General features: G+C 55.7%; 1 protein-coding gene and 1 pseudogene across 1 annotated transcript in view; both read right to left on the reverse strand.

Moving 5' to 3' along the window:
• TRIOBP (TRIO and F-actin binding protein) overlaps positions 1–16,785 on the reverse strand; it is a 60,445-nt gene extending 43,660 nt beyond the window's left edge. The window contains exons 1-8 of the mRNA XM_057316306.1: positions 16,706–16,785; positions 10,378–10,435; positions 9,762–9,891; positions 8,847–9,051; positions 8,525–8,685; positions 4,273–4,412; positions 2,714–2,909; positions 1,522–1,690 (exon numbers count right to left, since the gene is read on the reverse strand). Coding sequence (XP_057172289.1) covers positions 1,522–1,690; positions 2,714–2,909; positions 4,273–4,412; positions 8,525–8,685; positions 8,847–8,865 — 685 coding nt within the window. The 5' untranslated portion in view covers positions 8,866–9,051; positions 9,762–9,891; positions 10,378–10,435; positions 16,706–16,785. The remainder of the gene's footprint in view (positions 1–1,521; positions 1,691–2,713; positions 2,910–4,272; positions 4,413–8,524; positions 8,686–8,846; positions 9,052–9,761; positions 9,892–10,377; positions 10,436–16,705) is intronic.
• On the reverse strand, positions 13,195–13,295 carry LOC113241823 (U5 spliceosomal RNA; annotated as a pseudogene).
• Positions 16,786–16,806: the final 21 nt, after the last annotated feature.

Genomic DNA, 16,806 nt, shown 5'->3' on the forward strand with positions numbered 1-16,806 from the left:
CCAGGTGGACAGCAGTGACTGCCTTCAATCAAGCAGGTCACAGAGTGAGGTTCCCCCACTCCACTGCCCCGTGTTAGAAGTAAGAAAGCAGGTCTTTAGTACAAAATCCTACCTGCCTATTAAGCCACTCGCATGCCGGGGAGGCACTGGGCTCCCTGCTTCCTCTGTGATATTACTTCTTCCCACGCACCCTCTCCCCAGGGCCGGATAGGGCAAGGCAGTGGGGTGGGGCAGTGATAAGATCTGATTCAGGTTTTTGTTTGTTTGTTTTTTTTAGAGAGAGAGAGGGAGCACACGTGTGTGCACAAGCAGGGGGAGGGGCAGAGGAAGAGAGAATCGCAAGCAGGCTCCACGCTCAGCGCAGAGCCCAAGCAGAGCTCGATCTCACGACCCTGAGATCATGACCTGAGCTGAAATCAAAAGTCAGAGGCATAACCAACTGAGCCACCCAGGTGCCCCTCGTGTTTTTAAAGGTGGCTCAGCTCTCAAAGGACTGAGAGGGCCGGGCAGAACCTGGAGGCTTGGAGGGGACTCTGGCGACAATCCCCGCAGGGGGCAGTGGTGCCTTGGCCAGGGAGTACTTATACAGATGGCAAGAAGGGGACAGATTTGAGGTGTGTTTTGCAGGTGGTACTAACCAGAATTGCTGATCGAATACAAAGGGGAAAAAATAGAGAAATTGGGAAAACACAAGTTTGGGGGCCTGAGTCGTCAGAATGGTAGTGACATGGAACAGATTGCCAGAAAAATAGGTTCAGAGGGAGGGTCAGGATGTGGGTGGCCCCCCACATCAGCCTCCTCTCTCCCCCCAACTCCCATGCTCCATGTGCTCCCATCACCCATACTAGGCTCGCATTAGCGAGGTGCTAACCAATGTCATGGGCATCTGGGGGCTTGGCCTACCCAGTGGCCTTTTCCCTTTCTCTGCAAACAATCCCCCTGATTTCCCTCCACCCCTACTCTCAGGCCAGGAGGTGTGCCCAGGGGCCTGACCCCATCCCTGATCACCAGGTTGGGCACATGACCCCCAATGGGTCCCAGGGAAGACCCTATTGGGAAGATCGTGCCCCCTTTCCTGGGAGCTGATATGCAGGTAGGGCACAGCCTGGTGCTGCTGGTCGTCACGCCACGACCGGGGAAGGTCTGGCTGAGAATGAAGCCAACACAGAAGAAAACACAGCAGAGAGCAGATTCCTGATACCATTTGAACATCTGGATCCAGCCATACCTGAAGTCACAGCCCCCTAAACGTTTTACTTACATGGGTCATTTCCTTTATGTTCGGTCAGTTTCTGTCAATTGCATCCTGATCCTAACCACCCAGTTGTGAGCTGATGTATTTCAAGCAGGTCGCGTGGCACACTGTGGCCGCTCCATAATTATATGGGACTGTACTATTATTACTCAGGTCACCAAATTAAGATGTCCCGGGGGACCCAGATGGCCAGTGAGATCTGGCCAGGCCCCGGGCCATCACCACACCCATGGTCACAGCGACCAACCTGGCCTAGCAGGACTCACCTTCCTTTCTCTGGCCTGCAGTATCCCCTCCCACAGGGGGCCGGATGAGGAGAGATGGGGCCCTTCGGGCACTGTCAGCTCTTGGCCCTTCCTGGGGTTTCCTTGGGATCATCACGGTGAGCTCGTCCCAGCTGGGGGCCTCCTCCTGCCTTTCAACAGTGTCCCAGTCCTGCCAGGGAAGCAAGGAGAAAGCACATTTGGAGCCTCTAGGGTCTGTGCTCCCAACATGAGATAGTTAGAGAAAGGGAAAGGCTCTGACATTGAAGAGCACCTGCTGTATACTCAACACTGCACCGGACCCTTCGCAGACATCGACTTAGCTAATCTTCAATCAACACTTGAGGCAGGCGTGTTCGTCAGAGCTGAGAACTTGCCCAAAGTCACACAGCTGAGAAATGGTTTAGGTGGGAGGGGACTTGAACCCAGGGCATTTGGACTCCGTGTGGTAGAAAGGCCCTGGCATAGCAGTCCCCGGTCCCCAGGGACACCCCCCGGGGTCCAGAGAGGAATGGGTTCAAAGCCTTGCCCCTCCGCTTCCCAGATACATGATGGCCTCGGTAAGTTGCTCCCTTCTCTGAGCCTCAGTTATTTGCCCTAGAATGGTGCCATAAAAATCTCTACTTCAGAAGGGGTGGTGAGCCTTCTGAAGCCCACGCCAGTCATGCCATCACTTTCCCTTGGAGGTCTCACAGAAAGCCTGCCTCTCCTGCCCTGTGACAGCCCTTTGACGGGTGAATACCCCAGAAGTTCCCGAGTCTTCTCTTCTTCCAGCCAAATGGCTCCCAGCCCTTGCCTGGGCTCCACGGCCTGCTTGCTCTCCTCTGTCCCCGAGAGATCTATGCCAGGGCTGAGTCATGGAGCTCAGACGTGTGTGAGCAAGACAGGGCCCAGGACCAGTCCCATCCTTGCCCCGGACAGCATGCCTAACACCCCGGCCCTCTGTGACCCGAGAATATTTGGCAGCCTGACCCCATTGGTGATTCACCTGGAATTGCCTGTCAATTGGAACTCCCTCCGTCTTTTCACGGAAGAGACCTCTGCCCCTCCCAGGCGGTTGGTCCGGGAGGCCCAAGGTGCCGACTAAGTCGCCAGAGGGCCCAAGGGGCTCAACCCTTGTCTGGAGGCTTGGGTGGGACCCCAGGGCTGGCACGGAGGGGTGATCTTGCCCCCCGGCCTTCCCTCCCCAGCTCACCACGGAGGACGAGTCGCTGGTATCATCAGGAGTGTCGCAGTCAGGGCTGGAGCTGGTGCCAGAGTCAAGGCCTTCGTCAAAGCTGCCACCCAGGGAGGAGGCCAGACCCTCCAGATAGGCCACTGTCTCCGGTTCCTGGCTCCTGCTCCCAGGGGCGGCTGTGGGGACCTCTGCGGAGGACCCTGCTGACCGGCCCCTGGGAGAAGAGACAGACCTATGACTTCTCCCCCAAAAAGTCATGAGAATTAGGGAGTGATACCCCCACCCAGGTGCACACACACCTCACATTAGAGCAAAGGAGGGAGCGCACCCAGGCCTCCCTGTGCTGGGCTCTTCGCATGGACTGCCTCATTCAGCTACAACAGTCTCCCTTTGAAATGGGTGTCATGATTCCCATTTTACAGATGAAGACACTGAGGCTCAGAGAGCTCAAGGGACTGGCCAAGGTCACAGAGCTAGGAAGGGGGACAGCTGCATTATGAACCATGCCTGTGGCCCCAGTGCCAATACTCTGTCACTGGAGCAGGAGTGGGACCCCCAAAGCTCAGTAAAAATGTGATGACAGTTGTACTGGGCTGAAGGGGGTGCTTCAAGAGGTACCAGAGTTCCAGGGGTAGTGACAGGGTCACCAGCCTGGATGCCCAGCCAGGGAGTAGCAGAGAAAGCCCCGCTTTAGGGAAGCCAGTCAAGATAGACACAGGCCCAAGTAGGCTTAGAGATGACAGTGTCCCCAAGGAGTGACCCACAGATTGACCTACAAGGTGGAAAGGGATGACAGCCCTGAAAAACGTGTCTGTGGTCAAATGAGTTAGGGACGTACCACACGCTTCTACCTCCCTACCCAAAAGCACAAGGCCTGCTAGCAAACTGAAGGGTCTGACAAGTCTTGCAAGACAGATATTCGAATCTGTTTATCCCGGACTTTCTGAAACAGATTTGATGGCAGAGCTGGTTTCGTTTTTTTAAAGCAATACCTACCTGGGAGGCATACATGGTCCCAAAGCAAAGCTGATTTGATTCAATTCCTCTTATTTTTTAAACAGGGAAACTGAGGCATAAAGGAGGGAATGACTCGTTCCCTTAGCCCATCTGGGATGGCGCTGAGGCTGGAACCCAGGTTTCTGGGCCCTCAGCCATGCCCTCCCAAGGCACCATGGCCTCAAAGAGGGACTTCAGTTCAGCTCGGGCCTGGGGATGGAGGGAATCCCAGAGCCTGGAGCCACACACGGTCAGGTAGGTGGGTGGTCACAGGGGCCCCTGGGTGCCCAGACTGTTTAATCTTTAAAAGCTGTGCCAAGGGAACCAGGAAATGTGAGTGGGCTGGGGGCCATGCCCCCTGCAGGGTGGGTGCATGGCTGCTCCATACCCCAGAGCAAACCAAGCTAGGGACCGAGGAACATGCCCACTGCCGGCCTATGCCCGGGCTGTTGACCTGCCCATGTGACCCATGCCCGCAGCCAGCACAGACAGATCCTGCCACCGTGAAGGGGTGTAGGGTGGGGTGGGTGAGGGCATCCTCCCCTAGGGAGCCCCTCCCCAAACCCTGGGGCTCTACCCACCTCTCGGGTCCTGGCGCAAGGCCTGCGCGCACCACGAACTGGCAGCCGGAGGTCGAGGAACGGGGAGGGTCCTCAGAGGCAGGCGGGCGGCGTGGCAGGTCGCAGTAAGGCACCCCAGCACTCGGAGGGCTCCCCGGCTCCTGGAGCAGAGTTGGAGAGAGGAGGCAGCTCCTGGCCCACGTGGGGGCTCCCCTCCCCCTGTGCAGCCCCTCCCCCCACCAGGCGGTGAAGAAGAGAGTCCAGGCATCTCCTCCTGGGATCTCAGGCTTCTCAAGGCGGGCTGTCCATCAGGCTGGCAGCGCCTCTGGCTGAGGTACAGGGCGTGTGCGTGCACACGTGTGTGCATGGTCTGTGTGTGTATAAAGGCCTGTGTGTGCGCAAGGGTGCACACGTGCGTGTGTCTGCAAGGCGGGGTGGAGGGAGGTACTAATGCATCTGTTTGCGTCAGTGCACGCGAGCTTATTTCTACATGTGTGTTGGCGCGTGTGCATGTGTGTGCTGCAGGATGCCAAGGAAACAAAAGGGCCCAAACGGGTCTTCTGCAGCTGGAAAACAAGGCTGAGGGCGGAGGGTGAGGAGGAGGGAGGAAGCCCACCTAGAGAGGGAAGGAAATGGTCTGAGGGAGGAAGAGGAAGTCTGAGGGGGTTAGGAGCAAGGGGAGATTTGCCCTACTGCAGGGGGTGCAGGGGGCGCAGGGGGCGCAGGGGCTCAGGGTCAGGAGGGTCCAGGCCCAGGGGTGGGGTGGGGGTGGGGCCCTGAGCCCGCAGCCCTTCTCTCCCCCGCCCGTCCGCGGCCAGGCCACACCTGCTAAGGTTGGTGCCGGGCTCACCCGGGGGGAACGGCGGCTCACCTCCTCCGGGAAGGCCCCCCCATTCCTCCCCACCTCCCCGGGGCGGCGGGCCCTCCCTGGTGGTGGGAGCCGGCGGCCGAGGCACCCTGCACCCCGCCTCCTCTCAGGTTACCTGGGCGGCGGGCTCCGGCCGGTGGCGGCTGGCGGCTGTCAGCACCCTCGTCCCCGGGGGGCTCCGGCTCGGGGCCCCCACGCTGCCGCCCTCCCAGGCCCCGACTCTGGGTCGTGGTGGCGGCGGCCGAGGCAGCGGAAACCTTAGAGGGGCCGGCTGCGAGCAGGGGCCCCTCATTACTCTTTCATAAGCCGGGGCCCAGCCAAGAACAATGCGGGACACGAAACCGCGGGAACCTGATCCGTGCTGCTCACCTGAGAGCCTCACAGCGCGGGGGCCTGGGCGCGGGCTCCCCGGGGACCCCGGAGCTCAGCGCCCAGGGCTGAGGCCACAGCCCGGCCACGGGGCAGGGTGGGCGCGGGCAGCCCCAGATTCCAGGAAAGCCACGGCAAGTGGGCCCTGGGCAGCGCCAAGGAGCGGGGCCAGGGTGTCCGTAGTGGCATCCAAGCTGAAGGAGGCCCGTGTGGGTTCAGTTTCGCCCCCTGCCCCGGAGCCAGATTCTGATCAGAACTCGGCAGCGAGAGGTGTCAGATCCACAGCCCAGCCCGGCGCCTTGGCCGCCCTGGGGACCTTGCCACGTGAATGAGGAGGGTACAGTGCGTTGGGTACCACCAAGGGGTCCAGCCCAGCGGGGCCCAAACAGGACCCCCAGCCTGTCATGGCACCTCCTCCCCACTTGCACCCGCAGCCCTCATCACTACCCACGGCCGCCTGAGCAGGCCCAGTAGCCAGTCCCTGGCTCTGATTTCCCGTCTGGCGGGTCAGCACGGGCTCTGGCCTCAGACAGACATCAGACCCAATCCTGGCACCTCCACTTCCCAGCTGGGTGACCTCAGCTCAGTGGCATCCCTCTCTGTGCCTGGTTTTCTCATCTACAAAACAGGGATGATAAGAACACGCACCTCCTAGGGATGTTAGGAGAATTAAATGGGTCAGTATTTGTAAAGGACTTAAAACAGTGCCTGGCCTCACATCTTCAAGATGATAAATAATGTAAAAACATTAAATAGAATTTTATTAGTGCTAAATCAATAGAATGTTAAATACATTTAAGAATAAAGACATCGAAAGGGCGCCTGGGTGGTTCAGTCCGTTGAGCGTCCGACTCTTGGTTTCAGCTCAGGTCATGATCTCAGGGTCCTGGGATCAAATCCCCGGAAGAACCCTGCAACAAGCCCCCCCACCCACGCATCAGTGGAGAGTCTGCTTGGGATTCTGTCTCTCCCCTCTCCCTCTGCCGCTCCCCCAGCTTGTGTGCTCTCTCTCAAATTAATAAATCTTTTTTTATTATTAAATATTTTATTTATTTATTCGACAGAGATAGAGACAGCCAGCGAGAGAGGGAACACAGCAGGGGAGTGGGAGAGGAAGAAGCAGGCTCATAGCAGAAGAGCCTGATGTGGGGCTCGATCCCATAACGCCGGGATCACGCCCTGAGCCGAAGGCAGACGCTTAACCGCTGTGCCACCCAGGCGCCCCTAATAAATTAATCTTTAAAAAAAAAAAAAAGAATAAATACATTGAAAGGGATGTGTGGTGCCTGGCAGACAGCAGGACCCTCCCTGCAAATCCTGGCCGTGACCTGGTCCAGACCTCCTGATTTCCAGGGATAACCAGCCTCCTGCCGGCCTGGGGGAGGCTCAGCTGAGAGCAGAGCAGGGATGTATCCAGCACCCAGGCTCCTAGGGGAGCTAGAGTGAGCTTCAAGGAGAGGGTTGCCCTAGGACCTAGGGCCCCGTCTACATATCCCTGGGTGGCATAATGCCCAGCACATTTTAGGCATCTGGTCCTTATATGTGAACACATGAGTTGGCCCAAGGTCTCAGCCCAGAAGTGGCTGGACTGACACCGGAACTCAGACCTGTCTGAATCCAAGTTTCTCCTCCCATTCCACACTTGCCATGCCCCTCCCCCCCTCACTGGGAAGTCCATGGGCATCAGAGACGGACTCGAGGGGCTTCGGCATGTTCTCTGAACGTGGGGCTGAGAGTGGGGAGCTATTATTGGAGGTACCAAGACATGTAGAGGGGCGCCTGGGTGGCTCAGTCGTTAAGCATCTGCTTTCGGCTCAGGTCATGATCCCAGGGTCCTGGGATGGGGGCCTGCATTGGGCTCCCTGCTCAGTGGGGAGCCTGCTTCTTCCTCCCCCACTCCCCCTGCTTGTGTTCCCTCTCTCGCTGTCTCTCTCTGTCACATAAATAAATAAAATCTTGAAAAAAAAAAAAAAGACATGTAGAAAATTCTCTCCCAGGTTTACTTTTCGGGTCGGGAAGGAGGAAGAGAGGAAACTAACATGTATTGAATTAGCCGCATGTGCCTTGGGCTGAACGGTGCCAGATGCCCTGAGTGAGAAGGCCCTGTTGCCTCACTTTTCCCATTAGGAGAGTGAAGCCAGAGAGGGTCTGACCCCAGCTCACATGGCAGGTAAATGGCAAGCCTAGGACTGGGACTCTGGCTTGCTTGGCTCCGAAGCTGAACGGTAACTCCCTTATGAAGGCCACCTCGTGGCGCCTGATACCCTGTGCGGAGCTGGCTGCCAGGCTCAGGAGGGGCCTCAGGACCCGCTAGGAATGACGGAGCCATGGGCGGGGGTGGGGGTGGGCGGGTCAGGGCTGGAGGGGTCCATGCAGATTCATAGTCCCGTGCTTCTCATAGCTTCTGTACCAGGAGCTCTGGTCTACGCTTAGCGGGGCTTGGCCTAAGACCACGAGGATTGCAAAGTGAGAAAACACCTCCCCTTTGGCTCCTTCAATACCTCTAGGGAGAAAGTCTCCAGTAGGTGCTGGGGTACTTTTAATGCCTCCCTAACACCCGCCAATCTCTCTTTTTAAAGAGAGACGCAAGACTCAGACTCAGAACCTTCAGCCAACAACATTCTCCAGTTAGAATTTAATGACATTTCTGATTTTCTTCTTTTTCTTTCTTCCTTCTTAACCTTCTTTCTATATAAAGGATATGATCCTAGTTTCCTATTTGTGGTGATGATATAAAATTTTGCTTTAGTATAAATTTTTAAAAGGGTGTTTATTTAAAGAATAATAATAAAAAAAGAATACATTACATGAGGCTATGGCAAAAAATCATAAAAGCAGGAGGAGAATGACTCGCATTTGGAAAACATAATGTGGTCCCACCAGCTCATTGTACTGATGGCAGAACCAGGTTCTGCCCAGGAGGAAGGCCAGTGTCTGGGTTCGGCCACAACTTAGTGGCCCAGCCAGGCGCCGCCCGTCATGAACACCCCCCCCCCCATCCCAAACCACCACAACCCCTCAGCAAAGCTGGCCTACCTGGTGCCTTGGTCTGTGGGCCTCCTCAGGGTGGAAGCAGTTTTGACAGCAGCTCTGGGCCAGCACATTGGCCTCAAAGTGTTCACACGGGGCATTCCCAGCCACTTCCTCCATATTGGTCGAGTCTGGCCAGAGTAGCTCCTGCGATTCGATGGTGGGGCCTGGGAAGAATGGGGGTGGGTAAGGACCAGGTAATTGGCTGGCAGCCCACTCGGAGCCTGCCCCTAGACAGATAAGGACTCAGGAAATAAGGTCATCCATTCATTCTTGTAGCTGTTCATTTATTCACTCGGTCAACACCCCTTTTGCACCTACTACGCACCAGGCACTCTGCCGAGCATTAGCCATGTGATTTCTAGTCATCACTGCAGTGTTGCTCAAAGTGTGTTCCGAGGACGCTGCATTAGACTCAGCCGAGCTGCCCCTAAAATGCATGGTCCTAGAGCACCTGGGGGCTCAGTCGGTGGAGCACGCGACTCTTGATCTTGGGGTTGTGAGTTTAAGCCCCACGTTGGACATAGAGATTACTTAAAAAAACAAAAACAAAAACAAAACACACATTCCCAGTTCCCTCCCTAGATCCACCCAGTGAGAATCTCCTGGAGGTGAGGCCTGGGGTTGTGCATTTTCAACAAGTTTCCTGGGTGACACAATGCACCCCAAAGTTTAAGTACCCCGGCCTCACAGTTACCCCACATTGTAGATAAAGTCAGTGCCAATTTCAGATGAGGCAAAGGCCCACCAAGGGCCCACACCTTGCTCTACGTCCCAGGGGCTGAACTGGATTCCAACCCAGGTCTGTGTCCCTCCCCGCCCTCTCGGAGGTGGAAGTGAGGGGCACTGGGTCACACTGCCAGTTCACACAGGTTCCTTGGGCAACGCTGGGAGTGAAGCAAAGGCCCGCAGGTATTTTCAGAGTTGAGGACAAAGTCATGGACAGAAGTGAACAACCTCAGATCACACGGCAAGGATGCAGCGCGGTTTAGCCAAAAAGCAGCCCCGGCGCTCGGCCTTGAGAACAGGGCCCTCCCATCTGGGTGGGGCCACCGACGGCTCCGCTGCCATGCCCTGGGACAGCGGAGAGGGGGGAGGCCCCCCAAAAAGAGTGACTTGAAGATGCCTTCCTGCTCACAGAGAGAGCTCCGGGAGGAGAGTGGCACAGAAGGAGAACCCATATCCCCAAACCCCATGCACCTTGCGGTGCCCCCAGGTCACCTGCCCATATTCGGGTCCTCACCTGGCCAGTTTCCTCCAAAGCATACCAGGACATAAGGCCTTTGTGGCCAATCTCAGCTGAGACCTGGAGAATCTCACATCCTCCCCTGGGGCAGCCAGGGTGAAGCTTCCCGGCTCCTCCACCATCAGACCTGGGGAGGTGGCAGGAGCCGGTGTGTGTGTGAGGGGGGTACCCACTGGCCCCTCGAGCCTCCCTGGGCCATCATTTCCCCGCGAGGTCCCCTGCCCCAGGCGTGGAGGGGGCGCGCAGCGGTCCCGCCCAGGTTGGGCGGTTCTTTCCAGGTCTGGCCACATAAAGGAGCATCGCCTGACACTGAGAAGGCGGCTCATTTCCCTGGGGGCGGTTGGGGGCTCTATTCCACGTGCCCCTCACTGCTCCCACTGCCTCCTCCTCCCTATCCCCACTCAGTTGGCAGAATCCTCTAAAATGCGCATTAGGTGTGGCTGTAACAATGAAAAACCTTCGGGAGACACTCATGCCCCACCCGGAGAATGGACTCCTGGACCTCTCCAGCGGGTCAGCCAGTGCCTCTCCGTATGCCTCGCCCCTCTACCTTACCCCGCTAGCGTCCTCTCCCCGCCCGCGTCCCCCTTTTCCGCTGCACAGTACTACTGACCTGGGCTCGGGTTTCCACGCACAGGGGGTGCCGGGGTGGGATGCCGGGGTCACAGCTTCTATTTTAACAATGAATCAGAACGTTACCCCGGAGGTGGACGAAGACCACTCCCCTGCCGCTCTTGCATAGGCTCGATCTAGGCGCTTCATTTACATAAAGGCTGTGGGATTGGACAACCCGAGCGCGAGGGGCGGGGCGGAGGCGGGCGGCGCCCTGATGCCTCTGAGCTCGGGACCCGCGGCACGTTTAGCCTGAGCGGCGGCTGGGTCTGAGCTCCCAGGGGGCCCTTTAGAGGGCTGGCACTGACGGGCCTGGCTCCCTCTGATCTCTTTCCCGCCAGTGCGTACTCGCCACGGTTCCCTAGGCTGGCCTTAATCCACATGTCAGGCTAGACACTTAAAGTCTCTGTCCTCAGTTTTCTTATCTGTGAAATGGGAAGAGTAGTCGTACCTGTGGGGATGATATGAAATGCCCAGGGGTTTTCAGCCTCCATTTGCTCGCCTCCGCTGACGTAGAACTCACTCATAACATGTACGGTCTCCTTTTTATTTTGTTTAATCTGCCCCCTTTTTAAAGCTAACATTTATTCTGCACTATATACCAGCTCCTATTCCAAAATCCTTTACATTCGTTAGGATACAGTAACCCAAAAGGTTAAGCACCAAGATCCTAATTTCACAGCAACTAAGGACAATTCACTTGCCAGGGTCACACAGCTAGTAAGAGGCAGAGCCAAGACTGAACCCCTGGTGTGTCTGATTCCACTAGCACCGCAGACCATCTGCATTCACTAATTCACGCAGACATTCACAAGTATCTGTGCCGGGCACTGGGGGGTGGTGACATGAATAAAATGTGTCTCCTTCTGAGATGAGAAGCCCATTGACCAGTGGAAGAGATAGCCCCTGCACAGGTCATCCTGGCCCAGGATGGAACCGGTGAAGACCCAGTTTGGTCACAAGGATAATGAGCTTTCGACTTGATCCTAGAGACTGTGAGCAAAACAGGAAGTAGTGTGACGGAGGTTCAATATCTGGCTCGGCACCTCTTGGCTGTGTGATCTTGAGAAAGTTACTTGACCTCTCTGAGCCTGGTGTGGGTTAGACATCTGGTTTGAGTGTGAGGGTCAGGACAAGGCTGGGGACCTTTAGCCCCATCCCCCCATCCCCACCAATCAGTAAAATCTGGAGCTAACTCAGGGTGGCGCTCCTGACAATTCGATTCATTAAATACTTATGGAGCCCCTGCTTAGTCAGTTGTGTGTGCTGAGGATACTCAGCGAACAAAAGATTGAACTTCCTTCCTGATTACTTGGTGCTTACATTCTAGTGGAGACAAACAGACCCCAAACAAGATAAAGATGTATTTATTTATTAGAGAGAGGGAGGGAGAGGAGGGGCTGAGGGAGAGAGAGAATCCCAGCAGACTCCCCACTGAGCAGGGAGCCCAGGACGATGGGGGCTCGATCCCACGACCCTGAGATCATGACCTGAGCCGAGATCAAGAGTCAGATGCCCAACCGACTGAGCCACCCAGGCGCCCCAATGCCAAACAAGATAAATAAGCAAGATATGGAGTATGTAGGCTGGGGAGAGGTGCCAAGGAGAACAAGGAAGCCAGGAACGGGGGTGGAAGTGGCTCATATGGGGAGGGCGATACATTTGAAATAAGGTGGGCAGGGAAGGCCTCGCTGAGATGGTGACATCCTAGCAAAGCCCTGGAGGAGAGGGAAGTGAGGCTGCAGGCCCCAGGTAGGAACAGTCTGCTGGAGGGGACAGAGTAGTGAGGCTGGAAGCAAGGGAGGGAGGAGGGGAAGAGTCCCAGGGCAGGCCCAGGGGTTGTCCTGAGCGCTCTCCTAGCTCTAGAGCTGCCTGGCTGGGCCCCCGGAGGGCAGGAGAGGATGGTAGGCAGGTAGGCAGCAGCCAGTGTACTGAAGGAGAGATGACTGGTAGGAGGCAGGGGGAGGGGGCCGGGGAGCTCCGGGGACTATTGGAAGAGGCCCCCCTCTTGGGGGGGGCAGTGGCTCTAAGAGTGGTTGAGGCCCAAAGAGGGGTCTTCAGTCATCTAAGTAATAACAGTCCCTCCTTTTCCCGAGGGGGCAAAGCTGGTCTCCTCTCTGCATACACAGTGGGGTTTCTCCCAACACCTCCCTGAGACAAGAGGGTAGCCATCACCATCCGCATTGTATAGAAGTGAAACTCAAGGCTGAAGCAAGTTGCCCAAAGCCACTCAGTTACTTGATGACAGAGCCTGGTCTGAAAAACACACGCCCAGAGTCCTGCGCGGGATGGCTCAGATCACTCAGGGTTAAGGGCACAATGGTAGCTAAGGCAGCGTGAGCCACCCTGGTCACTGTTCATTCTCAGCCTCACGCCTCCCTTTCTGTTCCCTGCAGAGTCTGCACCCGCTCACCTCCACCTTTGCTCATGCTGTTCCCTGTGGCAGGGATACGCTCTCCTTAGGTCTGGGGTAGCTGAACCAGCACTGGCACTTCTAGACCCACTCCACCCCTCTGACCTCAGTTTCCTCCTGCCCTCCCAGCCCACCCCACCCACAGGCCTGTTGGAGGATCCCATGCTGTGGGCAGGCAAGGTTAGACATGCAGGGGGCGCTGGCCCCACGGAGCAGAAGCAGGAAGGCCCGAGTCTCTCAAGGGGTCATCAGGGCTGACTCTGGCCCATGGCGACCCTGGGAAGTGGTGACCGGGTGCAGCCAGGCTTACTTTCACCGAAGAAGCCAGAAACCTGAACTTCTGCATGAAATCGCAACATCTTAAAATATGCCTAAGTCAACTGATTTTTGTTTTGGTTTTGGTTCGGTTTTTGCCTCCAAGAATTGGGTAAACACTCAGAATTGTTCCTCTCCACGGGATTCTCTAGTAAAGGGCAAAAGAACGATCTGAAGGAAAACCAGAGTATAAGTCAAATTATTTGTTTATTTTACTCAAATTGTTGGTGGGGTTGGGGTTTTGTTTTAAAGATTTATTTTAGGTGGGGGGAGGGGCAGAGGGGGAGAGAGAGAGAGAGAGAGAGAGAATCTCAAGCAGACTCTCCGCCCTCGGGGCTCAATCCCACCATCCTGAGGTCATGGCCTGAGCCGAAATCAAGAGTCAATCAAGAGTCAGTTGCTCAAACCAACTGAGCCACGCAGGCGCAGGCGCCTCTGGTCAAACTGCTTTTAAATACTCTGTGAGGGGCGCCTGAGTAGCGCAGTCGTTAAGTGTCTGCCTTTGGCTCAGGGCGTGATCCTGGCATTCCGGGATCGAGTCCCACATCAGGCTCCTCCGCTGGGAGCCTGCTTCTTCCTCTCCCACTCCCCCTGCTGTGTTCCCTCTCTCGCTGGCTATCTCTCTGTCACATTAAAAAAAAAAAAAAAAAAAATTAAATACTCTGTGAGTCAAACCAAGCTGATGTGCAGGCCTTCTATCCTATGCAGTGTCTCTGAAATGTAAATCACAGATTTTCCATTCTCTTAGTGATACCTTAAATGGCACCCCCTCCAGGAAGCCCTTCCTGGCTTCCCCAGCCTTAAGTAAGGGCTCACTGTGCTGAGCTGAGATCCTGTGCCAGCCTCACACGGCTCCTGGGGTGTCTTTCACATTATGGACCTTGTGAGTGTGCCCCTTGAAGACAACACTCGGCTTGTCCAGCCACAGGCAGTATTAATGTATCTAGGGAGTGACTTGCTTCCTGAGGGGGCCACCTCAATGTACATCCACTGCAAAATGGGCTTAATGTTATTGCCTAGACTGTGGGGTTACTGTGAGAACTAGGTGAGTTAAACCATGTAAAGAGTGGCTGGTATACAGTAAGTGCTCAATAAATGCTACTATTATCATCTCTCCTCCGCTCAGTCCCTACAGCTACAGGTCATGAAATCTAAGTCACTGGAAGGCAGGGACCACCACCCTCTCTTGCTCACCAATGTATCCCCAGTGACTGGGACTTCATAGGTGCTCAATAAATGCTTGGCCAGAGAGTGAATGGGTGCCTGCATGAGAGGAAGGCCTCCCTGCCTCTCCCAGAATAACTACAACAGGGTCTTGGAGCCTCCAGGAGTCTCCGTGCAGCCTCCACACTACCACCAGGGATCTCTCCTCAACATCACTCACCCTGACTTGCCCCTGGCAACTCCCCAGCCCCACCACAGGGACTCCCAATGCCCACAGGATAAGGGTCCAGGTCCTTAGCTCAGAATTTGAGGCCCTTCAGGGTCTGGGCCCGTGGGCCTCTGCAGCTGCTTCCCCTCTGGCCATTCCCCACCTTTATTCACCAGGGCCCACTGTCTGGCCACCCATCCCCTCCCCCAGCCGCCTGGCCAACCCAAGTCATCTCTCAAGATTCACACCAAGGATCACCTCCTCTCAGAAGCCTTCTTGGCTTCTCTCTGCTCTCTGGGCCTGTAAGGATGTCTGCCCTCTAACACTTTGTTGAACCCCTGACCTCCAGAGGGACCTCTGCCCTCTCCGTGGGATACAAGGACAATGCCTTATTACCTGGGACAGGTAGCTTCTGACATTATGTAACTGGAGACTCAGTTTTCTAACCTGTCAAATGGAGCTAATTCCCACTTCGCCATGCTGCTGTGAGTTAATAATGTGACTGGCACATGAGAAGTGCTCAAAAAATTACTTTCCCATCTGCTTTCTTTTGGTTGTTATTTGACAATCCTGCTGACCAGGGTGCAAGGGAGAGAGGGTGAAGTTCACTGGACAGGAAAGGTTTCAGTGGAGGCCCAGGAGACATTACGGATGTGGTGATGGGAAGGAGGAAAAAAAAAAAAACCAGATTCAAAAACTTGCAGACAGGCAAGCATGGCACTAGAGCCAAGAAAATTCTAGAACAAATTATTTCAAGGGTCACTGGGAGCACCTGTGAGGAGGGGGATGGGGTCCCACGTAATTCAGCCAGAACTGGCTCAGGACATATGGTGAGACGGACCCTGTGCCAGGGGCAGAAACACAGCAATTACTGACACATGTCACTCGGAAGGCTCACGGTCTGCTAGTGTGGACAGACATAAATGGGTTACCATGTGTTCAGTGTTTACAAGAAGGAAACACAAAGTGTCATCGGGGCCCATGTGGGGAGGGGTGGAGGGGAAGGATCAATTCCCAGGGATGGAGGAGGGGTCAGGGAGCGCTTCTTTGAGGAGGTGGCTCAAAGACAGAGCGAGAAAGGCCGTGAGCAGCCTGTGAGCATTTAAAGGGCGCCTCCAACATCTGGGATATGTCAGCTCGAAGCCCGGAGGACTTTTGTCATGCCGGACACGCACACAACGAAGAGGCAGTAAGGTCTCCAGCTCTGGACGAACTGGGAACCCCCGGCCAGAGCCACTGAGGTCAACAGTTCAAACCCGGGGGCTCCAAGCCTCTGAGGTCCCGGGGACTTTGGAGAGGATGAAAGCTTCCCTGGCACAGAACCCTCTCCTCTACTGCTTCCGCCCTGGGCGGGCAGCTCCAGCAGGCCTGCCCACTCGTCCCCCTGGGGAGGGCGCAGCCACCCCAAAACACAGCCTACCGGGAGAGTCTTTCCTCTACTGGGCTGAGAGGCCTCGCTCCTTCTGCTAGCATCCGGGAGGCTCACTCAGTAACCAAGGAACAGAAAAGCAAGCGTCTGCTGTGGCTTAAGTTCCATACACTTGGATCCTGACAGCCCTTTCCTTATACATCTGGCTTCTGTGGGAGACGCTGCTGCTTGTACCCAAGATTTTTATTTGGGAGAGAGAGAGAGAGAGAGCCAGCGAGAGCACGAGCAGCAGGGAAGGGGTAGAGGGAGAGGAGGAAGCCGACTCCCCAGGGCTCCATCCCAGGACTCAGGGCATCATGACCCGAGCCACCCAGGAACCCTGCACAATCCTCAATTCTTATTTGGGCACATGGTTCTCCAGAATGAACCACAGGACCCCGCCTTCCCTAGAGCCAGGAATTCCCTCTTCCTCCTGCCCCACATCTTTGCCTTCTGCCCAACCAATGGCACATGACAAGTATCAAATGTTCTTAAAAGGAGGGAGGGCCATGTTCTTCAACCCTTTCTCCTTCGTGCTGGCTGAAAGGCAAGTATGAAGGCTGAAGCTCAAGCAGCCATCTTGGACCATGAGGTGGAAACCATGTGTTGAAAATGGCACAAAACAAAACGCTAAAGGCCTCCCGTACCCCCCAGCCGCTCCAGGCTAGTTATCTGTTAACCTCCTCTTAGCTCCAGGCTAGTTATCTGTTAACCTCCTCTTACAAAAGCCGGTTGTTTTTAAATTTCGTTTTCTATTATATGCAGCTAAACCTAATCCTTCTTTATAAAGCTTCTAGAAGCCCCAAGCCCAGGAGGCCCACCTGATGGAGAGCAGCAAGAGGAAAGAATCCAGGTGTGGGGCACGGAGAGAGGGGTTCTCATTCTACCACTTCCGATCCCAAGACTGGCAAAATCACTAACT

Source organism: Ursus arctos, unplaced genomic scaffold, assembly GCF_023065955.2.
Source record: "Ursus arctos isolate Adak ecotype North America unplaced genomic scaffold, UrsArc2.0 scaffold_21, whole genome shotgun sequence".
Taxonomy (NCBI): Eukaryota; Metazoa; Chordata; class Mammalia; order Carnivora; family Ursidae; genus Ursus; species Ursus arctos.